Source organism: Pygocentrus nattereri, chromosome 2 (assembly GCF_015220715.1).
Source record: "Pygocentrus nattereri isolate fPygNat1 chromosome 2, fPygNat1.pri, whole genome shotgun sequence".
NCBI classification, from domain to species: domain Eukaryota; kingdom Metazoa; phylum Chordata; class Actinopteri; order Characiformes; family Serrasalmidae; genus Pygocentrus; species Pygocentrus nattereri.
In genome coordinates this window covers 4,185,257-4,211,447 of record NC_051212.1, presented here as the reverse complement: position 1 = coordinate 4,211,447, position 26,191 = coordinate 4,185,257, and the positions used below count along the sequence as shown (strand labels likewise).

Below are 26,191 nucleotides of genomic sequence, written 5' to 3'. Positions count from 1 at the left end.
CATAGAAGTGAGATAATTAAGGCATAGCCAGAACTTAGAAGTTAATTAAGCTGCAACTTAGCAACGTGTGTGAATGAGGTAATTAAGTCATAACTGCAACTTACTAATATGTGGGAACGAGATAATTAAGTCGTTCATGTTAATTATCAGACTTAATTACCTCACTATTATAATAGCAATGTGAACGAGAACGAGATAATTAAATCATGGCCAGGACTTAGTAATGTGCGGGAATGAGATAATTAAGTTGCAGACAGAACTTAGTAATATGTGGGAACAAGATAACTGCGCTGTATACATTTCTTACGAGACTTAATTATCTCAATATTAACTTTATGCAATTGTTGAGTTCTAGACAGAGCTTAGTAATGTGTGGGAACAAGATAATTAAGTTGTAGACATTATGAGACTTCTTTCTCATTAACTTGACATTATAAGACTCAATTATCTCATTATTGAGATATTAAGTTGTAAACAGAACTTATTAATGTGTAGGAATTAGATAATTAAGTCATAGAAAGAATTAGTAATGTGTGGGAATGAGATAAATTGTAATAAGTTGTAGACAGAGGGTATAAAGGCATAGAATCTAGATAATTACATCATTTTCATATCTTACTGATAGTAATCACTCTATTATCTCATTATCACGCCTTATTAAGTCATGGTTACAACTTAATTATCTCATACCCATGCTTTTGTAAGTGGTGGCCACTCGTTATTTTTAAAAGGTAGGGAGGTCAGCAGGCCTCTGTAAGAATACAAAAATTAGGCACACATGGAAGATGCATCATATACAAAACACATCCCTGGGACTGGAGTTCTGGGACACAAGCACTCCGTAACCTCCGTCAGTCACAGCGCTGACGATGTGCAGACTCAGACTCAGGATCCGTGCACAGTGCTGAAACATCTGAGCTGCTCCGTAATACATTCCTTTAACTCAGCACCTGAGAACACGCCGCCCAGCTGCCGAGGCCACCAACATCTGACAGGAGCAGGTGCAGAACTGCGCCGTGTCAACAGCAAATCAAACGGCAGCCCCTACATGCGACAGCGTAGCTGGACACCTAATTACAGCTTCGCAGCTCCATCTGACAAGAGGGGGAAAAGTTCTACCCCAGCTTTTAAAAGAAAGTGCGGTGTGTTTTTCTTGGAGCTGAAGGCGAGTAAAGCTCAGCTTTTCAGGTCTGTCAAGCCCTCTCCTGTGGAACCTGAGAGACGGTTAAAGCGACAGTTTGGCATAAAATCTAATTATCCGAAACGTAGCTGATCAACCAAGACGTGCTTGGAGTCTTTAGTGTTTCCACTGGAGCCACGAGGCTAAAATAGCCAACAAGTGATGGAGGCTTATATCTGACTGATTAGCACGGTGCTAACTGTGATTAACCGTAATTGTGCCCGTGCTTGTGGAGAGCTGTGTGTCAGACACTGCATGAATCCACATAGTCAAGCCAGTTCCAGACACTGAACGCCGAGGTGAGCGAGCGGTGCTGTAAACATGCAGCTGGCGTGATGCTGTGGCGTGTAAGCAACATCGGCCTCGTGCAAGACTAAAGAAGGGAACTACAGCCACCGAGCCAGTCCAGGCCGGTCGGCTGCATTTAGAGCGAGGGGGAAACTGGAGCAGCGTGTTAACAGAAGGGAACAGAGCCCAGTGATAAAAACAGCCAATCCACCAGCACCGTGTGGCTCATTCCCACTCCTGGACCGCACAGCTTCATGTTTTTCTGTTCTAAGACACTAAATCAGGAGGATGAGGGCAGCAGTTCCCAGCCCGACTCAGCTCTTCCGAGCAGGAAAGCCGATCTAGGATCAGCTTCCTCTCTTATTTACGACACGACCAGATCCTAGACCAGCACACCTGCTCCGAGCAGCTATCCGAGTTTGGGCCCTGGACCCATTCTTTCCTTAATCCAGCACACATTTTAAAAAGCGAAAAAAAAAAGAAAAAAAAACATGAGCAAATGATTTTATTAAACACTCTTCAAGAGCTCTTTAGTAAAGAAAACGGTTCTATATAGAACCATAAACACTCAAAGAACCATTCATATGATTAAAGGGTTCTTAAGATAGAAAGAAAATGTGCATGGATGAGCTTTAGATGGTTCCATATAGAACCTTTCTGAAAAGGGTTCTATGCAGCACCGAAAAGCAACATTGAGATCGTAACAATAGAAGAACCCTTTTCTACAGCACGTTCTCCACCAGGCTGAAGAACCATTTGATGGTGCAAAGAACTGTTTAATCAAGCCAACAGTTATTTGGGTGTTTCATGTTTCAAACAGAACCATTTTACTTATTAAAGAACCCTTGAAGAACCATCTTTTTTAAGAGTTTATATTCAATATATTTATGCACGCAGTTATGACCAATGCTGTGGACTACATCACAGTCATCGGAACAAAACCTCGTATCTCCCTTTTTGTCATTTTTCAGTCTTTGATATAATCTGAAAGTGCATGTTGCCTTTTACACTGTGTGTAAATTTCATGAAGAATGGTCCAAGAGGAACGGCCCAAAATTACCTGGAAAAACGTCTGGTTCCATTGACTTGCATTAAAAGTAAAGTAAGTTTTTTGCTTCTCCTGTAAAGTTACCATTTTGGAGATACAAGGTTTTCTTGGGCCAACAGCGATATGTTGATTAGGAGTGCGTATGTAAGTGGTTACTGGCTATTTAGCACAACGAGTGATGTATAATTATGCTGTATTTATATATATATATATATATATGCGCTATACTGGTGCAAGTGCTCTTCCTGCCTCATGTTATTCACCTTATAAAACTGCAACGCAAATCTGCCAAAATGAAACAATAAATTCCCTGATTACTGAAAAAAAATTGCTGATTCCAATCTTAGCCAATTATGCATCCCTAGTGTTTATTATATATATATATTTTAATAATGTGGAACTGACGTATGCAAGTCAATGCGTTCATGTTTTCAGTGCACCCACGTGCAGCGGAATGTTCTGCATTATTCTGTGTTTAAGACGTAATCAGGGAGATTCAGAGCAGTTTGGTGTGAAATGGTTCAGATTTCTTTACAGTGGTGGTGATGGGAACCAGGCGTCGCCATGACTACAACACAGATATAGACACTTTATTTACCATCCAGAACCACCAGAAAACCCACACAAGTCTTCTGAGTTTATATGGAACGTTGATGGTAAAATAGTGTTAAATTTGAAAAATTTGTTTTCTTTGGAGACTATTTTGCCTCACAGGCCCAAAGCCCTCCTAAACTTTTTATAAATCTACATTTTTGACACATACACATATTCACAGCCATTTCAATTAATAACGTCCTGTGAGGAGCTTATAGAGGTGGACGTCTGGTTCCCATCACCACCACTGTGAGCAGTTCTGACTCGATAAGGTCCTCTAGAACAAAGCATTTCACACCAAACCGCTCTGAATGACTTTGTTTACATCTTAGTACCTCAGATATGCAGAAATGCCCTGGAAGCGTGTGTTAATAATTCATTATGTATGTAGGATAAACAATATACAGGCCAGAGTTGACACTCATTGATTTAGAGCAGAACAAAGACACGTAAAGAAACCTGCTCCATTTTCAGACTCTAGTCTTCCCCTGTCAGGTCAGTGCTATATTTAAGCAAGTCTGAGGTCATCAGGAGGTCGTGCTGGCGGCCTTTGGCCGTCAGAACCTCCTCCAGCTGCATCAGTGTCAGCTCCCTGACCTCAGACTCCTCCAGCAGTGGCCAGTCCAGAAGCTGGGCGCTGGAGGGCAGCGGAGGCAGGCCAGGCTCATAGTCCTCCAGTGGGTAGGGGTACAGGAGCAACCGTAGCGAGGGTAGGCCTGCAGCCATCCACGCTAAAGACACTAGGCCATTCCGTGTCAGGGGGTTCAGGGCCAGCCTGAGGGTCCGGAGGGTCCTGCAGCGTGACAGAGAGGGCAGCAGCGCCCCCAGCAGGACGTCCGAGAGGCCGCAGCCACACAGAGAGAGCTGAGCCAGGCAGGATTCAGCCTGAGAAAAGAGCCGTCGCAGTGATGGGACGGACGAGTCGTCCAGCCTGTTCTCACTCAGGTCCATCTTTCTGAGGGACGAGGCGTGAGGGCTGCAGGAGAGGTAGGACAGGTCCGCCGGAGTGAGGCTGAGATACGGCAGCTCCAGCACCTCTAGAGGCTGAGAGAGGGAGCTGCAGAGAGAGAGAGAGAAAAGATAGAATAAAGAGAGAGATTGAGAGAGTGAGAGAGAGAGAGAGAGAGAGAGAGAGAGAGAGAGAGAGAAAATATAGAATAAAGAGAGAGAGAGAGCGAGAGAGAGAGAGAGCGAGAGAGAGAGAGAGCGAGAGAGAGAGAGAGAGAGAGAGAGAGAGAGAGAGAGAGAAAAGATAGAATAAAGAGAGAGAGAGAGCGAGAGAGAGAGAGAGAGAGAGAGAGAGAGAGAGAGAGAGAGAATAAATAGAGAGAGAATAAAGAGAGAGAGAGAGAGAGAGAGAGAGAGAGAGAGAGAGAGAGAGAGATAGAATAAAGAGAGAGAGAGAGAGAATAAAGAGAGAGAGAGAGAGAGAGAGAGAGAGAGAGAGAGAGAGAGAGAGAGAGAGAGAGAGAGAATAACGAGAGAGACTGCATTACAACACCGTGTGTTAATAATGTAGCTGGACATTGCTGAAACCAGAGATTTGGGACCTACCAATAAAACCTTTTTTTCTGTATTTATTTTACTAAAATTGTCGTTCACAGTTTCAAGTCATGGATGGATACGTGATGCCAGAGCCTGGTGGGAAGAGTAGGTGTTCGTGCTGAGACATGTCTGGACATCATCAATATAGCAATGGAACCTGAAACTGTGGTTGCAGATAAATAGCAGAGGAGTAACATGTAGTCTTTGAAAAGGAGTGGGCCAAGAACGGACCCTTGAGGAACCCCTTGGGTAACAGGTGCTGCGGCAATCTCTGTTTACCAACAGTGATAAATTGCTGTCTGTCAGCAAGGTATTAACTGAACCAGTCGATGGCTGTTCCTGAAATGCCGATAGGAGGAGAGACTGAAGAGATGTACATCATACATCCAGCTTTACTGAGAAATCCTGTTTTGTGAAATAGCCCCTGGATCTTAAATACACTCTCCTACACTGACTTTTCTGGATCCCACACCCGTCCTATGTTTGTGCGTTTGTTTCCGTACCTAAGCAGCAGGCGCAGATGTCCAGGCAGCCTCAGTGCAGTCAGGCTGAGCCTGCGGAGCCTCTTCAGAGCACTGAGTCCACGGCACATGTCCTGCAGCGCCCCCTGCTGCCCTGGCTGACTGCGCTGCAGGTCCAGGTTGCAGTAGTGCAGTCTGAGTGAGTGGAGCAGTGGAAACGGCTCTAAGAGAGGCAGCAGCAGTGCCAGGCCAGACACACCCAGGCTGGAGTAGCGGATATCCAGCCCCAGAAGACCATCTCTGGGAAGTAGCTCCAGCAAAGAGGCCACTGAAGGAGCTGGAAGCTCCTCAACCCGCAGATATCGGCAGTAAAGCCTCATCGGGCCAGGCAGGCTCAGCGCTCCACGGACCCTCTCCCACGAGCGGGCATTTATGAACAGATCGGCTCGAACACGTACCACCACTGCCTGGTCCCCGTCTGGGCTGGAGGAGCTGGAGTTGGAGGCATTCTGCTGAGGTTCATTTCTCCTATGAAGCTCCATCCTCCTCCGCACACTACGCACCGTCTCCTCCTCTGAGAGCACTCTCGTCTGAATTATACTCTGAAAGACCAGCAATTTTTTTTCTTATTACCGTGATAATGTTGTTAAAATAATAATGTAATAGCAATGTAATAACTGTGTTATTTATTTCATGCTTGTTTCTTGTATATTTGCAATGTTTGCCACTTTGTATTATTCTATTCCTTAACTTTTGAAAACCCAGTAAATATAAGACTCTATTAGGGATATAGAAATGTCACCTGCAACAATCTTAGAATTGATTAAAATCGTTTTCAATAAAGTGTCGTATTGCTTGTTAATACAGTACTGTGCAAAATTCAGAGACCACTTATTTATTTATTTATTTATTTTTTTAGGACGCTCGCTTTCATTCATTCAAATAAATACGCAGTGTCTTTTTTCCAGACCTCCAAAGTTCAATCTTAGAAGTTGGTTTAGCATTTTTCTGCTTCTCACCATCCAAATAATCTCAATTTTTCATCAAAGCCTCTGTAGCTTTTAATCAGTTTTTGAACGCCAGTTTTCACGTATTTGAATTTTCTTTAATGAAAATTAAATCAATGTGATCTCTGACTTTTCCACAGTATGTGGGGTTTTCTTGACAAATGGCTTCTCCTTGAAGTTAGAGAACGTTCCATAGTTGTTTGTGTTGCTTTTGTGCTGTCAGCTTTAGTTTCAGTCCTGTTCCAGGTGGTTGCTAGTTTTTTCTCTTATTTTCCTTTAACTTTCTCCTTCCTTGAGCAAGTGGATTATTGCTTATCCCAATATCAGAAATATCTCCTCAAAAGTCTAACACCTTGTATTTAATAGCTGTTTTGACAGGAAATTAAATGAATGAAGGGTGGCCTCTGCTGTATGTAATGGGTTGTACTGTATGTATTTATGTACTGTATGTATACAATTCTATAGCTGACACTATTTGACAATGTATTCTGAATATAAATACACCTGACCACTGTAATCTATTCCTCCAGGGACGTCTGTGTATTCTGTATATTTTAAAAACATTTACCAAACCTTACGAAAGGTGAATCAGACTGTGGTGAAATTCGAGATGATGCGCTGACTGACTGTCTAAGGAACTCTAATCAAGCTGAACCGGAAGAGTGATAATAACGATCATAACAGGAGTAATAATGACAATAATAGCAACAAGAAAATTCCTCTGCTCCCGCACCTCCTCTCCTCTGTTGTCCCCGCAGTCGACATTCGCTCCCTCTTCTCCCTCCATCCCTCTTTTCCTGCTCTCCAGTCCTCGGTCTCGTTTGACTGTGCCGTCTCTCGCTCTCTCCGTGTGCAGTCCTCTCTTCCTCTCTCGCTCTCCGTCTCGACGATGCCCCCTGGAGGCGGCGGCTCTCGCCTGCAGCAGGGTGGAGCACAGAGCCACAGTCAGAGACCACCCGCCCATTGAGTCCTCCAGCCGGCCCTCATCACACTGCAGACCACACAGATCCAACACCTGCAGAGCACACCTGAGAGAGAGAGAGAGAGAGAGAGAGAGAGAGAGAGAGAGAGAGAGAGAGAGAGAGAGAGAGGATTTTTAGTCATACTGATCTCCAACGGTGGATATTTAGCTATAATATTCTCCATTAACCAGTCCTGGTACCTGGTACTACTTTTTGGTGTCACCTCAAGGTTCCAAGCAAGCAGTGCTGATACCAAAAGGTGACATGGAGATACTACAGACTACTGACTGGTCGGAAAGAACCGTCACTATCACACTAAACACATATGCTACTGTTAGTTATCAGGTTAGTGTACGGTGCCATGTTGCCTTTGAACAACCGGAATCATTTCAGTGTCTGAAGTCTGATGCACTGTGAATTCCCAAACTCCAAATCAGGATAACAATTCTGTAATTCTTTCACAATTTGCAGTTTTTGCCTCTGACAGCATTATTGTGGCAAAAACTGCAGTCTGTGAAGACGGGCTTTGGTCCAGTTCCACAGACCTTGAAGCCAACATCTCCTCTGGAACTACACCTGAAAGGAGTTCAAATCCAGCTGGTAGACATCTGATTAAAACATAAACGCACGTAGCTCCGTACCTTTTGTCCGTCAACCCCCTGACAGCAGCCAGCAGCAGAGCCTGGATGCAGAGGCGATTCGGAGGGATCTGGCCGTGTGTCCTCTGCCCGCCTATGCTCAGGGTCCGCTCAGGCCAGCGCTGGACCAGCTCACCTACAGCCAGAGGGCGGCAGTGAGCAAAAGCTGCCTCCAGAAGAGGGCGGTAGAGCTCCCGGGGCAAACAGCTCAGCCAAGAGGGTGAAGAACTGTGATCACTCACAACCTCCCGGGCACACAGGCTGACCAGAGACAGAACCATGTCTGCTGCCTCAGGGAGAGAAACTGTGAATTAGATGCCTGGAGGAAAAGGAAGCATGTAGGATCCATAACACTAAATATAATCGTGGGGAAAGAGGTCAACTTTTCCAACTTCTGTCATTCACGTTTTCCGGTTAATTCCCTGTGAATTTTCCTGATTCCTGTGATATGTGGTGGATTCACTAAGAAGCTCCAATGCAGTTCTGCAAGTAATTTTTCAAAACTTCTGCATAATTTAATTCAGAACCAGTTCATGTAGGAACTTTCAGTGAGGAGCTTTTAGAGGGGGACGTCTGGTTCCCATCACCACCACTGTGAAGAGTTCTGACTCTAGAACGGAGCGTTTCACACCAAACCACTCTGAATTACTTTCCGCAGGTTCCACGCTCTTAAAAAGGATGGTTCTTCAAAAGGTTCTTCAAGAAAGGGAACAGTACTGTTTAATTTCTACACAGAGCCACTTCACGCTTAAACGGCTCTTTGCGTTGGGGAAGCAGATCTTCAGACGGATGGAGAACGTGCTGTATCTGGTTCTATTTTGAAAATGGTTCTGTGCAACACCAAAAAGTGGTTCCTACCTTGTTACAAACTTGACATCGTAACAACAGCAGAACACTTTTTGGTGCTCTATACAGAAATTAAACAGAACTGTTCCTTTTCCTAAAGAACCTTTAGAAGAACCATCCTTTTTAAGAGTGCGGAACCTGCAGAAAGCTATTTGGTGTGAAATGCTCCGTTGTAGAGTCTGAATTATTCGTAGCGGTGGCGACAGGAACCACCTCTAAAACCATAATCAACACCGATCCATCGATCTGAGGGACTATTTCGCTATATCAAGAACCATTTAAGCCTGCAAATGGTTTTATGTATAACTCATGGTTGTAAGCTGAGCTATGACTGAAGAACCCCTTTAAGAGTGCAGCTGCTTGGAGCTGCTACTTCTGGACTTTTTATAGACCTTTTTATTAGAAACACCTGCCCTGTGCTTCTACTAACTGGCCACTTTATTAGAAACACCTACCCTGTGCTTCTACTAACTGGCCACTTTATTAGAAACACCTACCCTGTGCTTCTACTAACTGGCCACTTTATTAGAAACACCTACCTTGTGGTTCTATTAACTGGCCACTTTATTAGAAACACCTACCTTGTACTTCTACGTAGTGGCCACTTTATTAGAAACACCTACCTTGTACTTCTACGTACTGGCCACTTTATTAGAAACACCTACCTTGTACCTTGAGTTTGAGTTTAATTCACTCTGCTCACCTCTGGGTACAACGCAGTAGAAGCTTCCTGCAGGATCTTCAGGACCTTCTGGACGATCTTGGCGAGCTTGTTGAAGCAAAAAGCCTCCCAGGCGTCTAATAAGACTGAAGGAAGTCCTTTAATAAGCTGTGAACTCCCGAAACGCAGCGGACCAGCGCCAGCAGAGCACCTCGGTCCGAGACCCGGCAGCCTGTCCGCCACTTCAGCCACAGCTTCGCGTTAAAAACAGGAACCCTTCTCGGAGCAGGGCGGGTTTCACCCGCGCCGACACCGCTTTGTTTTGGGGGCCGCTCCGCTCCTGCTAATGACGTCGACACAGCGAGACGCTTAGATGGCTGCGCTCCAATCTGCGCCCTTGCGCCCTCGCTAGGGCGCCTATCTAGTGCGAGTAGAGCCGTTTCGTCGCCCAGTGAGTGCGCGCACGCGTTATTAGAAGCGCTTGTTTTTAACAGGACGATTATTTTCATGAGTGTAAAGCTGATAAAATCATAGAGTCAAAGGAACGACAGATTTCTCAAAATGTAGGAGGAAAAAGTCGGATATTAGACTCTGAAATGTAGTGGAGTGAAAGGAGAAAGTCGCCCAGTAACGGAGAAACTTCAGTACAGATACACCAAAAATACTAAAGTACAGAAACCAATTACATTTACTCAGTTACTCAGTTACTGTCCCCCACTACTTATTTTTCTCGTGATTATCTAGGATTAGCAAGCTGCCTTGCGAAAACAAATTTTGTCATGTTGAGCTCACAAGACAAATAAATTGTGATTTTGAGAAAACAACATTTGCTATGGGACGACAAATTATTCATCAGCAAATTAGACAGAATTAAACATACAGATGCAGTAAGTTAGTCTGGGGGAGTTTTTCCTTTACTTGCTTTAAATGCTGAAGTTTTGTGTGTAAACTTGCAGACAGTCTTTTACAGAAAGAAGAGTCCGAATTGATCCACCCAGAGTTGACGGCTTCAAACAGCCGAGAAACATCACTGAACTAGTTTGTGTTTAACACGAGATCAAATGTCCTATATAGGGTTTAAATCTGGACTCTGACCAAAACAAAACCACCAGTAAAAACTTTTTTTCAGGCTTGTTTTGCATGGGGGTGTATATAAGTACTGACATATAAAGGATGGTTCTTCAAGGGTTCTTTACTAAACAACATGGTCATTTAGAACTCTGACCACTTAATTTAAATATCAGAAATTCTGTTTATAGCTGTGATGTTAGAGGCATAGAAGCTGGACGCACATGCAAGTTGCTTTTATTATGAAATCAAAACTTAAAGTCCAAGAAAACAAAATAATAAAGATCCGCAAAAGAAACAAAATCCATAAAGTAACAAAACCACAAACCAGAAACCACGGAACAGAAATGAAGCAACAGAGAGGCTCTATATAAGACCATTGTCTTTACTAAAGAACCTTTGAAAAAACATCTTTCTTAAGAGTTAGGTGTGTATGATGTATATATATATGGTTCTTTGGTAACCCTTGAAGGACTATCTTTTTGTTATTATTCAATAAACCATAAACAATTACTATTGGGTTCAATATCACTGATCACACCAAGGCATGATTACTGCCAGACCTGTTGAATCTAAACATCTCTTAAATAGAGCCTGTCTGGCAAACGTGAAGGTCTCACAAAGCAGCTCATGCTGCCACCTTCTAAAGAGATTCAAATACAAAGCAAAGTCATTGAAATCTACCAGACTGGATAGGGTTACAAAGCTGAGGCTCTGGTGAAGTGAGAGCCATTATCCACAAATTAAGAGAACTTGGAACAGTGGAGAACTTTCCCTGGAGTGGCTGGCCTACCAACATTTCACCAGGAGAGCATGGAAGACCCATCCAGGAGATTACAAAAGAACCCAGACGAACATTTAAAGAACTGCAGGCCTCACTTGTCTCAGTTAAGGCCACATGATTCCACAATAAAAAAAGACACAGGGAGAAACTTCAGCGCTTGGCAGCTCCACACTGTGAGTTTGTGTGGTCTAGTGCTTCATGGCTGAGCAGTTCACAATAATAGCACTTACAGTTGTCAGGGGCAGATCTAGCAGGACAGGAATTTTACAGAGGCGGCACCCTATGATTGCCACGATACCTGCTCTGGCTGCTCTGATACCTGCTCTGATACCTGCTCTCACTGCTCTCATACCTGCTGTGGCTGCTCTGATACCTGCTCTGACTGCTGTGGCTGTTTTGATACCTGTTGTGGCTGCTGTGGCTGCTCTGACTGCTGTGGCTGCTCTGATACCTGCTCTGACTGCTCTGACTGCTCTGATACCTGCTCTGACTGCTCTGACTGCTGTGGCTGCTTTGATACCTGCTGTGGCTGCTCTGGCTGCTGTGGCTGCTCTGACTGCTGTGGCTGCTCTGATAACTGCTCTGACTGCTGTGGCTGCTCTGATACCTGCTCTGACTGCTGTGGCTGCTTTGATACCTGCTGTGGCTGCTCTGGCTGCTGTGGCTGCTCTGACTGCTGTGGCTGCTCTGATAACTGCTCTGACTGCTGTGGCTGCTCTGATACCTGCTCTGACTGCTGTGGCTGCTTTGATACCTGCTGTGGCTGCTCTGACTGCTGTGGCTGCTCTGATACCTGCTCTGACTGCTGTGGCTGCTCTGATACCTGCTCTGACTGCTGTGGCTGCTCTGATACCTGCTCTGACTCCTGTGGCTGCTTTGATAACTGCTCTGACTGCTGTGGCTGCTCTAATACCTGCTCTGACTGCTGTGGCTGCTTTGATACCTGCTCTGACTGCTGTGGCTGCTGTGGCTGCTCTGATACCTGCTCTGACTGCTGTGGCTGCTCTGATACATGCTCTGATTGCTGTGGCTGCTTTGATACCTGCTGTGGCTGCTCTGGCTGCTGTGGCTGCTCTGATACCTGCTCTGACTGCTGTGGCTGCTCTGATACCTGCTCTGACTGCTGTGGCTGCTTTGATACCTGCTCTGGCTGCTCTGACTGCTGTGGCTGCTCTGATACCTGCTCTGACTGCTGTGGCTGCTCTGATACCTGCTCTGGGGCAGATCTCTGGGGCAGATCTAGCAGGACAGGAATTTTACAGAGGCGGCACCCTATGATTGCCACGATACCTGCTCTGGCTGCTCTGATACCTGCTCTGATACCTGCTCTCACTGCTCTCATACCTGCTGTGGCTGCTCTGATACCTGCTCTGACTGCTGTGGCTGTTTTGATACCTGTTGTGGCTGCTGTGGCTGCTCTGACTGCTGTGGCTGCTCTGACTGCTCTGACTGCTCTGACTGCTCTGATACCTGCTCTGACTGCTCTGACTGCTGTGGCTGCTTTGATACCTGCTGTGGCTGCTCTGGCTGCTGTGGCTGCTCTGACTGCTGTGGCTGCTCTGATACCTGCTCTGACTGCTGTGGCTGCTCTGATACCTGCTCTGACTGCTGTGGCTGCTTTGATACCTGCTGTGGCTGCTCTGGCTGCTGTGGCTGCTCTGACTGCTGTGGCTGCTCTGATAACTGCTCTGACTGCTGTGGCTGCTCTGATACCTGCTCTGACTGCTGTGGCTGCTCTGATACCTGCTGTGACTGCTGTGGCTGCTTTGATACCTGCTGTGGCTGCTCTGACTGCTGTGGCTGCTCTGATACCTGCTCTGACTGCTGTGGCTGCTCTGATACCTGCTCTGACTGCTGTGGCTGTTTTGATAACTGCTCTGACTGCTGTGGCTGCTCTGATACCTGCTCTGACTGCTGTGGCTGCTCTGATACCTGCTCTGACTGCTGTGGCTGCTTTGATACCTGCTCTGACTGCTGTGGCTGCTGTGGCTGCTCTGATACCTGCTCTGACTGCTGTGGCTGCTCTGATACATGCTCTGATTGCTGTGGCTGCTTTGATACCTGCTGTGGCTGCTCTGGCTGCTGTGGCTGCTCTGATACCTGCTCTGACTGCTGTGGCTGCTCTTATACCTGCTCTGACTGCTGTGGCTGCTTTGATACCTGCTGTGGCTGCTCTGACTGCTGTGGCTGCTCTGATACCTGCTCTGACTGCTGTGGCTGCTCTGATACCTGCTCTGACTGCTGTGGCTGCTTTGATACCTGCTGTGGCTGCTCTGACTGCTGTGGCTGCTCTGACTGCTGTGGCTGCTCTGATAACTGCTCTGACTGCTGTGGCTGCTCTGATACCTGCTGTGACTGCTGTGGCTGCTTTGATACCTGCTGTGGCTGCTCTGATACCTGCTCTGGCTGCTGTGGCTGCTCTGATACCTGCTCTGGCTGCTCTGACTGCTGTGGCTGCTCTGATACCTGCTCTGACTCCTGTGGCTGCTTTGATACCTGCTGTGGCTGCTCTGACTGCTGTGGCTGCTCTGATACCTGCTCTGACTGCTCTGACTCCTGTGGCTGCTTTGATACCTGCTGTGGCTGCTCTGACTGCTGTGGCTGCTCTGATACCTGCTCTGACTGCTCTGACTCCTGTGGCTGCTTTGATACCTGCTGTGGCTGCTGTGGCTGCTCTGATACCTGCTCTGACTGCTGTGGCTGCTCTGATACCTGCTCTGGCTGCTGTGGCTGCTCTGATACCTGCTCTGACTGCTGTGGCTGCTCTGACTGCTCTGACTGCTGTGGCTGCTCTGATACCTGCTCTGACTGCTGTGGCTGCTCTGATACCTGCTCTGACTGCTGTGGCTGCTCTGATACCTGCTCTGGCTGCTCTGACTGCTCTGATACCTGCTCTGACTGCTCTGGCTGCGCAGCGCTGCTCGGACTCTCACTCTCGGTCACTCGCTGAGACTGAACGGTAGTCAGGCGGAAGCCGCTCAGAACGAAACTGAAGCTTTAAGTTCTGACCTTTCAGGAATTGGCCGTCGAGTAACGCGTGAAAAGCCGCTCGGAACAGGTGAGAAACCGCGCCAGAGTTTTACCGCGAACTGCACGAGTGAATGCGGGTTTATTTAATGTGAGCTGGAGGGTAACAGTGGCTGTTAGGGGGTATCAGGACACTGTAGGGAGTTAACCCAGACCCTCCGTCTCGGGCTCATTACACACGAAGGCCTTTACTCAGGAACCTCAGTACAGACTGCACCAAGGACTTAACTTCTGAAGCTGTGTCGCTGCTGTCAGAACAAAACCTCGTATCTCCGAAATGTTTACTGTACAGGAGCAGGAAAAGACCTGCTTTACTTTTAACGTCAGGCAGTGGAACCAGACATTTTTTCCACGTCATTTTGGGCCGTTTATTTAGTCCATGCATCATATATATATATATATATATACATACAATCAAATCCTCACAGCAATGTTCTAGCATCTGACGTGAAGCCTTCCCACAACAAAATAGACAGAAATGAAAAACGACAAAAATGGAGATACAAGGTTTTGTTCCGACACCAGCGATATGTATATGTGAACTTTGGCCCACCCTGGACATTTATAAGGTTAAACAGAAGGCCTGTTGATCTTCTTCTTCTCCTCATTATTATTATTATTATTATTATGAGTAATTGTAGTAGTATTGAATAAACCCTGGGCCCACGCAGCTTTAATGGTTTAAAAGGAAGGAATCCTCGCAGTCAGGCTTGCTTTTCCTGTTCACCCACACTGAGCAGCTTCCGTACTGTCCCATATTTCAGTCCTCGCTCAGTCAGACTGCTTAAGAGAAAGAGGAATCAGTGCTGGACAGTAACTGAGTAACTGAGTAAATGTAATTGGTTTCTGTACTTTAGTATTTTTGGTGTATCTGTACTGAAGTTTCTCCGTTCTGGGCGTCTTTTTCCTTTCACTCCACTACATTTCAGAGTCTAATATCCGACTTTTTCCTCCTACATTTTGAGAAATCTGTCGTTCCTTTTGGTTTCTGTGTGTATAAAAACGTAACATGTCAAAACGAAAGAAGCGCAAAGCCAGAGCACCAATCAGGGCCCAGCGGTCACTTTGTTTAGAGCTGGTTTTGACCTGTTGGTCATACCGACCCAGTGCAGCACGCGGTTCAACGTCAGCGCAGCAGCGTAAAACTTTGGGAGAGTCTGTTCAACATAAATGATGAACTAACCTAACTTTGTGTAAATAGAGCTCAATATAGAAATATGTCCACATATGCAGTCGAGACTGACGCGGCTTTTTTCTGAATTTCTACAAACACCATTTCATTTTATAGTAAATGAGTTTGGGCTGGTTTATGTTTATGAACAGACGCCTACAGATCAACATAGTAAAGGAGCTCATCTGTGATCCTGAGTTTAAAGCCAGTTTTTATTCAACTTAAACTTGGAACTAAGTTGTAAATAAATCTGAAACTGAAACTTTGCTTGTGTGTAAAAAGTGATTTCAGAGCCACTCGGTTCTCCCTGATGGAAACTGTTTACCTTCAGTGTTTTGTGCTTCTGATCATTTTAATAGACGTCAGCGTCACTAATTAATGACGTTCTATTAAAAGACTGGTTTACCAAGAGAGACGCTGGAGGACTTTCACCTGAAATGAGTTCATGAAGCCAGTCTGGTTATAAAAATGATAACAGGACATCAGAGCCAGAATTACTCTTTTAGTACTTTTACTTTATACTTAAGTACATTTGAAGGGAAATACTTTAGTACTTTTACTCAAGTGGAGGTCTAAAGGGAGGAACTTCTACTTTTACTGGAGGAATATTTTACCTTGAGTGTCTCTACTTTAACTCAGGTACATGGTTTGTGTACTTTGTCCACCGTTGAGAGAAATACTCTGTGTGTTAAAGAGTGACTTTTTATGGCCAGGAGATTATTCTGATAACCATATTCTGCTGAGGAGACCTTCATGCCTGCAGACGCGAACAGTGATCTCTGTTCTTCATGTCCACAGCCACACAGGTCTCCTGAAAGTAGAATTCCACCCACTTTTTAAAAAAAATTTCAGAGTGGTTTGGTGTGAAGCGGTTGATTGTAGAGAAGATTTCTTCACAGTGGTGGTGACGGGAACCAGACATCGCCATGACTACAACACAGATCTAGACATTTTATTTACCATCCAGAACCTTGGAGTTAGATTCATACCACTAGAAATTAGAACTAAATATCGGTCTGAAAATGTGAATTAACACAAAAACTGAATTCTTTTTAGAATCAGCACCAAAAAGGGTTCTTCTATTGTTACAAGCTTGACATTGGTACAGTAGAAGAACCCTTTTAGGTGCTATATAGGACCATTTTCAAATAGGTTCTATATAGAACTACGCACAACACATTCTCAATCAATATGAAGAACATTTTCACCATGCAAAGAACTCTTCAAGCAAGCAAATGCTTCTTTCAGCGTTCATGGTTCTATATAGAACAACTGTCATCACTAAAAAACTGAAGCTCTTTTAGATCCCAGATTGCTTGACAGCATTCGTCGAACTTTCTTGTCTGATTGTCTCTGGTTCTCACTAGATATTCTAAAACAGTCAATAGACAATAGACAGGTGAGGTAGCAGCAAGCAGGAGAGAAATGTAAACTGGGGATTTCCACTTTTACTCAAGTTATACTTAACCAAGCGTATTTCTGCTTCCACTGCCGAAATGCCCCCTGTTTATAATATGCTTTGTGTCTGACGTTGTATGATGTAACAAATGAAGTTCAAGACCATAAAAGGAAGATCTCTTCCTGCTGCTTTACTTTTGTGGATCCTTATGCTGTGAAATACATTATTGAGGAAGTCAGACTATAAAAAGAGGTGTAGCCTGTAGGTTTGGCCTGTCTTTGTGAAAATGAGGCCCGTGTTTTTATTCATATCGTGCTGGTGTTGTTTCTGTATTCAGCAGTTTAGCATGGAAACTAAATCTGTCTTACTGGTACAGAGACTTCTAGTAAAGCTTTAGTGAGACACATAGGCTAAGAAAGTATTAATAGCATGAAACATGGTGATACTAAATAGCATAACTATACACAGATTTCTGAATTTATCCGAGTATTACAGTGGGCTCTGGATTCAGTATAATTTCTGCTACAGCAAAATGAAGAGTTGAAAATGTGGCCTATGCTAACACGTTAATGGTCCAATTTTCATATAATCAGAGCAGTTAGCATTTGAAAAAACCCTGTGATTTATAGTGTCCCCATCTAATGCTGTAGCCACAAGCTAATATGTTAGCTCCATTCTAGCACACGATACAATCGTCCAACATGATACATTGCAATATGCTGCGATATGATTCGATACAGTGTGATGTATTGTTTCTTCTCATTGGGTATTATAGACTTAGCAGTAAATGATGCATATTACTGATAAAGTATTTATAAATTTATAGACAAAGGTCTCAGCTTACAAACCATGTAAAGGAACAGGTTTTTTAATTAAATATTTTTACAAAAAATGTAATTTATTCACTTCATAACTTTATTTGTTCCACTCCTTTCAGATACATCTCCACTCATATAGTCTTGTTGAATTTGATGTATTTAACTAGACTATAAATACTCATCTATCTAATATGTTCTGTAACAGAGTTAAGTCATAAAATACGTTATACATTTTTATTTTGATTTCACACGATTTTGCAAAGAATGTCAAAATTCCTTAATTTGCATATTTCATTTTTAACATTAAGCATATATAATCAATATTCTTCAGCGTATGTTTAAATACATCATGACAATAAATTTAACAAAGAGTAACATCTTTTTGAAAAAGAACAAAAACATTCATCTGACAGAGTTGACAGTTACTGACAGTGTTGACAAACAACTGATGGATATGAAAACTGATAAAGTATTTATAAATTTATAGACAAAGGTCTCAGCTTACAAACCATGTAAAGGAACAGGTGCAATACAGATTTCTATGCAACTCTTATTTTTATTTTATTTTATTATTATCCTTTTTTCCTGTAAATAGTCTAGAGATTTAGCTTTAATTTTTATTATTTATAATGTTGATAATGTTTATACTGTTTCCTATTTCTATTACTGAGTGCCTTACTCCTGTTACTCTGCTGCTGCTGTAATACTGTGAATTTCCCTGCTGTGGGACTAATAAAGGATTATCTTATCTTATCTTATCTTAAATATTTCACAAATATTGTATTCGAATGCATTTTCCCATTTTACTCAACCGCACAGTTCCAAAATCAAATTTTAAAAACAGTCCAAAACATTTAAAAAGCCAAAACTCAGCAAAGGCACCAAAGTGGAATCCAAAAAGGGCAAAGTCCGAGGCAGATCGCTCAGCACACAGAGAAACTGACAATACTGCACAGGGAGAATATAAAGGTACAGGTCCTTTAAATAGAGGTAGATGAGCTGCAAATGAAAGTGACCTGCTTAAAACTCCAGTGAGGCTGACCGCTGGTGTTCAGGTTGTACACTGCACCTGACAACAAGCTTTGACATAGAACCCTCAAGAGAAGAAGAGGAGAGGCTGGCCAAAGAACACCTGGCAACAGGATTTCCAGGCAGAAATCAAGACACTAGGATGCACTTGGTATAAAAAGAAAACTAATGACCAAGACCTCTGGAGTTCACTTGTTTATGGTGTACAGCCTGGCACAGGTGTCAGGTATAACTTAACTGAACTGATGGAGATCACAACAGACTAAGAAAACAAACACAGTTTTAAAATGTATTTCATTGTAACTACTATACCTATCTACAAAAATCCTTTCAGTGATTTTCCTGTATCCTTCTAATGGCCCACTGGAAAATTGAAGAAAGCTGTCAGAGACTCAATTCAATATGTCTCAGTAAAGTCTAGTTTAAAATATTTTCCTTTGTTGCGATTCTCTACACAAACTTGGAAAGTTAGGGAAAGGGGACAGGGAAGGGGTGGCAAAGTGGAGTAGGCCTATTGCCTTCTGACCAAAAGGTCAACAAGCCCAAATCCCACCTGGGACACCACTTCTAGTGTGCCTTCAAAACTAACATATACCGTTGCATTACTTTTGCCCCTTGTCTCAAGAATCAATGATTTGTTTGTCCACAGTTCTTTCCAGAAAATGATTCAGGTTTTCTGTTATTACTCATTATGTGAGCTACATTAAAGGTAAAGATTCTCTCTGTAGATATGTCAGTACTGTAACAGAAGGCGTTTTTGCTGGATTGTGTCAAACTGTGTCAAACATTGTTTAAAGCATCATTGTTGACATTTCAGGGGAAATCGTAATGACCCAGTCATGTCAGTGTTGAAGCAGATGAGGACTCTCTCACCACTGTCCATCATTCTCCTTGGAGAAAAACAGTCAGGAAGGAGCTCAGCTGGAAACACCATTCTGGGCCGATCAGAATTCCAGGTTGATGGAACCTTAGAGCCATTAACAGTGGGATCAGGAGATGTCGAGAGCAGAGGAGTGACTGTAGTGAACACCACTGGTTGGAAGCCAGGGTGTCACCCAAAGGTGCCACTCCGAATTTTGGACAGAGCATGTGGACATGTGTCTTGCGCTACAGGCCAGGGCCCTCATGCCCTTCTGCTGACAATTCCCATCTACTTTAAGATGAGCTGGAATAAGAAGGTTGCAAAAAGGCTGCTGAAGCTGTTTGATGACAACATATGGAGACACACCATAGTTCTGTTTACCAAAGCAGACCAGTTAGGTTTGATGAGCTTGGAGAGATACCTGGAAGGTAGTGGGAGGCCCCTCCAGGCCCTGGTGGAAAAGTGTGAGCGGAGGTACCATGCCCTCAACAACCAAACAATTGACAACCGCAAGCAGGTCATTGAGCTACTGGACAAGATTGATCAAACGGTTGCAGAAAATGGTGGAAAGACTTTCCAGTTGATTGATAGCAGTTGGGAAGAGAAAGCCATGGTAGATCATCAGACAGAAGCCCCTAAAATGAATGTGCTGGAAGAACAGCTGAAAGAGATGATGGAAAAACAGGCAAAGCTGGAGGAGGAGCTACATGAATGGAGGGAGAGAGGAAGGCCAGAGAAATGCATGGTCAAATCACTGAGACAAGAGGAGGAATACCCAGAATTTTTACCTAAGCAAAATAATCTCCAGTGCAATCAGCCTTTACAAAATTTACCTGGCTTTTGCTCAGAGGACAGAGCAGAAATACCAAATCTGTACAGTGAACCGAGTGTACAAGAAGCAGAGTTTGAGGAGGAAAAGGTCACAACAACTGACTGTAACTTTTCTAGCAATGAAGAAATGTCTTCTGATGGCTTAGTGATAAGAACATATGAGGAATGTAATGCTGAATTTGGGGCTGACATATCACAAATAAACAGTAAGGAAATGCAAAACTATGATTCTGTACAGCAGAAAGAGCATGTAAAAGAATATAAGTGGTCTGAGAAGGAGCCCACTGTCAATCAAGCATGTGAGGATAAAGTGGGAAGCCATGAATGGGTGGGCCATGCCTCAAACAGAAATCTATCCATGAGCAGCAATGATGAAGAAAAACTGCAAATGCAAAATGAAAGTGATTCAAATAACACAAACACTACTGAAGGGCTCAATGTGATGGAGCAACCTAATCTGCAGATGTCTGACCTGCAAAATGGTGGTCAGAATGCTGACCCAGAAGACAAGGACTGTCCTGATGCCATCAAAACAGAGAGGCCGATTGATGCGTTCAAAGAAGAGCAGATAGCAAACAAGACAGACTGCAGTGGTGCGCCAATGAAGGATGCTTATGAGGTTGTCTTGGATGGAGCTGCCCAGGAGGCAGAACAGGTGAAAAATGAGGAAAACAACCAGCTGCAGCCATATGCTGTGTTGAACACTCCTCAAAATTGGGGCCACCCAAGGAATGGGACAAAGAGTTTCATTGCCTTTTACAGTCAAATCAACAGCCATCAACAAGGTGAGTGAATACTAAAAAATCAATCATGGAACATGTTGATATCATATACATTTTTAGTTTATAAAATCATAAATATACAGTCTTCAATTAATGACCAATTAGTCTTGTGTCGGTATAACAAAAAATGGTTTACTTTTTTACAGGTGCAGTCAGGATTGATGTTCTTCGGGTTTTTATCTGCTGGAAAAACCTGAATCCACCTTTTCAAACAGCATCAATTTCTTTCATCTTATGCTGTGTCAGCATAAACAAGAGCCTGAAGAGAATTCTACTGTCAAAACAGCCAAAGACAGTTGGTAAAAATGAGGACTCATTGGTGTTTCCTATGGAACAGCAACTACCAGCCAAAGAAAGGCATCAGTGGCAGCATCAGAAAGACTTAGTACTGCTGGATGGTGGTGACTGGACTGGGGATTTGGATGGAGAGATGCGCCAACCTAGCAAGACAGAAGATGATGAAGGGATAACACAGCATAACTTTAGAGTAGATGAAAAGATATCCCAATACAGAGATTACAGCAAGAAGTTTAATGATGGGACATCACAACACCACAGGAAGGAAAATTATGGAGAGACACCCAACCACAGCAATAGGGGTAAAGATGTAGAGAGACCCCACCACAGCAATAAGGATAATGATGTAGAAACACCCCAACGCAGCATGAAGGATAATGATGTAGAGACACCCCAACACAGCAAGAAGGATAATGATGTAGAGACACCCCAATGCAGCAGGAAGGGCAAAGATGGAGGGATATCCCAACACAACAGAGAATGCAATGAAGGAGGGAAACCCCAACATAGCAGAAAGGGTAATGATGAAGGAATAACCAAACTTAGCAAGAAGAAGGATGAAGGGATAGTGAAGCAGAGCAAGAAGAATAGTGATAGAGAGTTACCCCAGCACAGCAGGAAGATGAACAGTCCTACAGGTGAAGGTCATTTCTTACAACTCTGAACTGCTTGCTTAATTATTTGCTATTACTGGTGTGTGTGCTGATGTTTGCTGAAGGCTTTATCTTTTTCCTCTGTAGCAGCTATGAAAGACAAGAGAACAGCTCGAAAAGAAAGATGTCCACCTGCTTCAGAAGAGAGCACGTCCTCATGGAACAAACTGAATCATCAAGGTCTGTCTAGGATTAGATTATGAAGTTTTAGCTGATGATGTCATTGTGGCATTATGTTAAGTATTGTTAAAATACTATTAAAGGAATAAATTAAATGAAAAGAGTCTCTTTTTACCCCACATGCAGTTGATTAGTCATTATACATTTTCTGTCCAAGGTTTGCTATTTTTTAAGTTTTGCACTGGCAAAATAGCCAAAATGTTGGTAAAACTTTTGTTCAGGTCTGTGGATAACCATACTGTGTCAGAAATCACAAAAGCAAGTAATTTTGAAATTACTGAACAACTTCACAAAGCATATGAGGATTTAGACATGCAATTAGCTCCATGCTAACCAGGTCTAATCCTTCTTCACTTGTTAGCAACTTTAGCTCTACTGCAAAACTAAAAAAGCACATTTCAGACACTGTTTACTGGCTGATCAAGTTTGAGGCAAGAAAAAACTGAGCAAATATAATCTTTTGCCAAAGTGTTCCTTTCATGTTAAGACAATGAAACATATATACAGTGTCTCACAAAAGTGAATGCACCCCTCACATTTCTGAAAATAATTTTATTATATCTTTTCATGGGACGACACTATAGAAATGAACCTTGGATATAAGTTAAAGTGGTCAGTGTGCAGCTTGTATAACAGTGCAGATTTACTGTCCTCTGAAAAGAACTCAACACACAGCCATTAATGTCTAAATAGCTGGCAGCACAAGTGACTCCACCTCACAGTGAACGTGTCCAAATTGTGCTCAGAGTGTCAATATTTTGTGTGACCACCGTTATTTTCTAGCACTGCCTGAATCCTTTTGGGCATGGAATTCACCAGAGCTGCACAGGCTGCTACTGGAATCCTCTTCCACTCCTCCATGATGGCATCACGGAGCTTGTGGATGTTAAACACCTTGCGCTTCTCCTCCTTCCTTGTGAGGATGACCCACAGGTGCCCAATTGGGTTTAGCTCTGGAGACATACTTGGCCAGTCCATCACCTTTACCTTCAGCAGGGCAGTTGTCATTTTGGAGGTGTGTTTGGGGTCGTTATCAAGCAGTTTCTGAAGGGAGGGGATCATGCTCTGCTTCAGAATGTCACAGTACATGTTGGAATTCATGTTTCTCTCAATGAACCGCAGCTCCCCAATGCCAGCATCACTCATGCAGCTCCAGACCATGATGCTACCACCACCATGCTTGACTGTAGGCGAGAGACAGTTGTCCTGGTACTCCTCACCAGGGTACCACCATGCATCCTGAACACCATCTGAGCCAAACGAGTTCATCTTGGTCTCGTCAGACCACAGGACATGGTTCCAGTAATTGTTCTTGGACTGCTTGTCTTGTTGGACTGTTTCCGGGCTTTCTTGTACGTGAGCTTCAGAAGTGGCTTCCTTCTGGGACGACGGCCACACAGACCGAGTTGATGTATTGTGCGGTGTATGGTCTACACACTGACAGGCTGACCTCCCACTTCTTCAACCTCTGCAGCAATGCTGGCAGCACTCATGCATCTATTTTTTGAAGCCGACCTCTGTATATGATCCTGAACAGCCTGGCGAGGCCTGTTCCGAGTGGAACCTGTCCTGGAAAACCGATGTATGACCTTGGTCACCGTGCTATAGCTCAGTTTCAGGGTGTTAGCAGTCTTCTTATAGCCTAGGCATCTTTGTGGAGAACAACACTTCTGTTTCTCACATCCTCAGAGAGTTCTTTGCCATGAAGTGCCATGGTGAATATCCAGTGGCCAATATGAGCAAATTGTACCCAAAACACCACCAAATTTAACAGCCCTGCTCCCCATTCACACATGGAACCTTGTAACTCTAACGAGTCATGTGACACCCCGGAGAGACAATGACACAACTGGGCACAATTTGGACGTGTTCACGTGAGGTGGACTCACTTGTGTTTCTAGCTATTTAGACATTAATGCCTGTGTGTTGAGAGGACAGTAAATCTGCACTGCTCTACAAGCTGCACACTGACCACTTTACTTATATCCAAGTTTCATTTCTATAGTGTTGTCCCATCAAAAGATAGAATAAAATATTTGCAGAAATGTCAAGGGTGCACTCTGTTTTGTGAGATACAGTGTGTACATATATATATATATATTTGTGTGTGTGTGTGTGTGTCTCAGATGTTATTATATATGTTACATATGTCAAATCTTAATTTCCTTGCCTTTCTCTTCATAATCAATAATACTTAATATGACAACAGCATGTGAGAATGAATCTTTGTGATGTTACAGGTGAACAGAAATGTGATAAACAATTCTTTATGAAAAGAGAAGAATTTAGGAGAGAAAGAAAAGCCAGACGAAGTCAGAGTTTGGATCGCATCATTATGCTAAGCTGTGAGTTTTACAATGAACTTCTTTTAAATGAAGAAAGTATCTTGCATGGTTTCAGAGTTTGCTCTTTCAGGAGCCTAACTTATTTTAGCACTCCAAAAGCACTCAACCAGTGTTTTCTTCTGAAGGTCTCGGGGAAAAGAATATGAAAAAAGAGAGAAGCATCAGAAAGAGCAGAAGAGCCAAGAGCCTAGAACGATTTATTGAGTTCAGCTGTAAGTCTTGCTTTTCTATTCCTCTACTCAAATCCACACATTCATTACATATACCTAGAAGATACTGCACATTTATGTTGTAGAGTTAAAACTTCATGTGTTTCTCTACAATAAATAATGTTAAACCCCTCTGAATGACTTTGTTTACATCTCACTGATTTATTTATGCAGAAGTCAGTAGATTTTTAAAATTTTAAATCATAAATGTGGTTGAGTTGCTTCACTCTTAAAGGCTTTTTCATTCATGTTTTCATGCAATTTCACCACATCTCTCAATCTTCGGTCAGTACAGTTGTCTAAAATAGTTCAACAGAACCTGTGGATAATTTAATTATTGATTTGTCAATTTTTTTGAAGCCCCTGCTCCTCAAATTTTAATTAATCACTCCCACTATTTTCATGTTTCTACCAGGACTCCACCAGTATGGGCAGCCCTGATGAAGGAAGCTCATCTGATGGTTGGATCTCAGTGTATTTGGTGTGAATGGCTGTGTTGTAATATATTTTATTTGCTACAGGCAATGTTTCTTCATTATTTGTCTTTTTTAAGACTGAGTTTGAGAAGAATTCTGTGAACAAACTCACTGCTTATTTTTAAAAATATCACTTTGCTGACACCTACTGGCCAAAAAAAAACAAAACAAAACGGCACTGCAATATTTATGTTGCTGCCATCCTATTGATCATATTCACATCTTATTGATCATATTATGCATATCATATCATATATTTATCATATCCTATATATCAAATTTGCATTCACATATCTAGTATAATAGTATTATTAGTATTATATTAGTATTATATGGTATTATTGTCTTATACTTTTATCATTTTAATAGAATTTTCTGCAATACACTGTGTTAGATTTTAGCTTTGGGAAGTGGGCATGAATAGTCTAATAGAAAACCATGAGGTGACTCGAGAATAAAAAGCAATTTTAAAGTTTTATTGTATAGAAGCTCCAATAAAACCACTTTTTTCATTTCCAGGTTGATTTATTCTATTTGTTTTATAATCTGAGTTGGACTTTTTGCCGAAAACTGACATGCCATAGAAGATGAGAAGTATTTAGATATTAAACTCGTGTTTCATGAGAAAGAAGTGAGTGTTCAGACAGTTTTCAGTTATTTTTAATTCCAATTATCCAAAGTCTTTTCACTTTGTACTTAAATAAGTTGTTTGCTAAAAAAAACACACTTTTCTTTTAGTCCATTCATCAAGATCAAGGACAACAGGTATTTTCAAATGTCAAAAACTGGAAAATTGAGGTTCCGACAACAGTGACATGTTGTCAGACATCTGTAGTATTAATTTGACACAAATTGACATATTTATTTGTAGTATTTATTTTAGACATTTAGTATTCATTTTATTGTAATGTTACACCAGTTTAATGTTCATTTCCTTGTCTGTGGAAAAGCATTCAAGTAAGAATTTATTTGTACTTCATTTTACAACAGCAAAACTTTAAATCCTTTAAATCCAGTGCTGGTGGAAAAA

The 26,191-nt window shown here is 42.9% G+C and overlaps 2 protein-coding genes across 6 annotated transcripts; one reads left to right on the top strand and one right to left on the bottom strand.

Annotated features, from left to right (window-relative positions):
* Positions 1–3,164: 3,164 nt before the first annotated feature.
* si:ch73-174h16.4 (leucine-rich repeat-containing protein 14) lies at positions 3,165–9,544 on the bottom strand. 4 transcript variants are annotated; one of them, XM_017723822.2, is made up of 5 exons: positions 9,273–9,544; positions 7,727–8,013; positions 6,857–7,151; positions 5,159–5,718; positions 3,165–4,167 (listed from the first exon to the last, which is right to left on the bottom strand). In XM_017723822.2, the coding sequence occupies exons 2-5, from the start codon at positions 8,002–8,004 to the stop codon at positions 3,588–3,590; spliced, it is 1,713 nt and encodes a 570-aa protein (XP_017579311.1). In that variant the 5' UTR covers positions 8,005–8,013; positions 9,273–9,544; the 3' UTR covers positions 3,165–3,587. The 4 variants fall into 4 exon arrangements, with proteins under 4 accessions (XP_017579311.1, XP_017579310.1, XP_037390510.1 ...); XM_017723821.2 differs by having other exon boundaries at positions 7,727–8,009; XM_037534613.1 differs by having other exon boundaries at positions 7,727–8,006.
* A 4,525-nt stretch (positions 9,545–14,069) lies between these two features.
* Positions 14,070–25,677, top strand: LOC108443272. 2 transcript variants are annotated; one of them, XM_037546069.1, is made up of 7 exons: positions 14,070–14,140; positions 19,344–21,004; positions 21,148–21,936; positions 22,042–22,131; positions 24,372–24,476; positions 24,602–24,688; positions 25,101–25,677. In XM_037546069.1, coding segments are annotated over exons 2-7 (2,712 nt in total). In that variant the 5' UTR covers positions 14,070–14,140; positions 19,344–19,365; the 3' UTR covers positions 25,103–25,677. The 2 variants fall into 2 exon arrangements, with proteins under 2 accessions (XP_037401966.1, XP_017579313.1); XM_017723824.2 differs by having other exon boundaries at positions 22,039–22,131.
* The last annotated feature ends 514 nt before the right edge of the window (positions 25,678–26,191 follow it).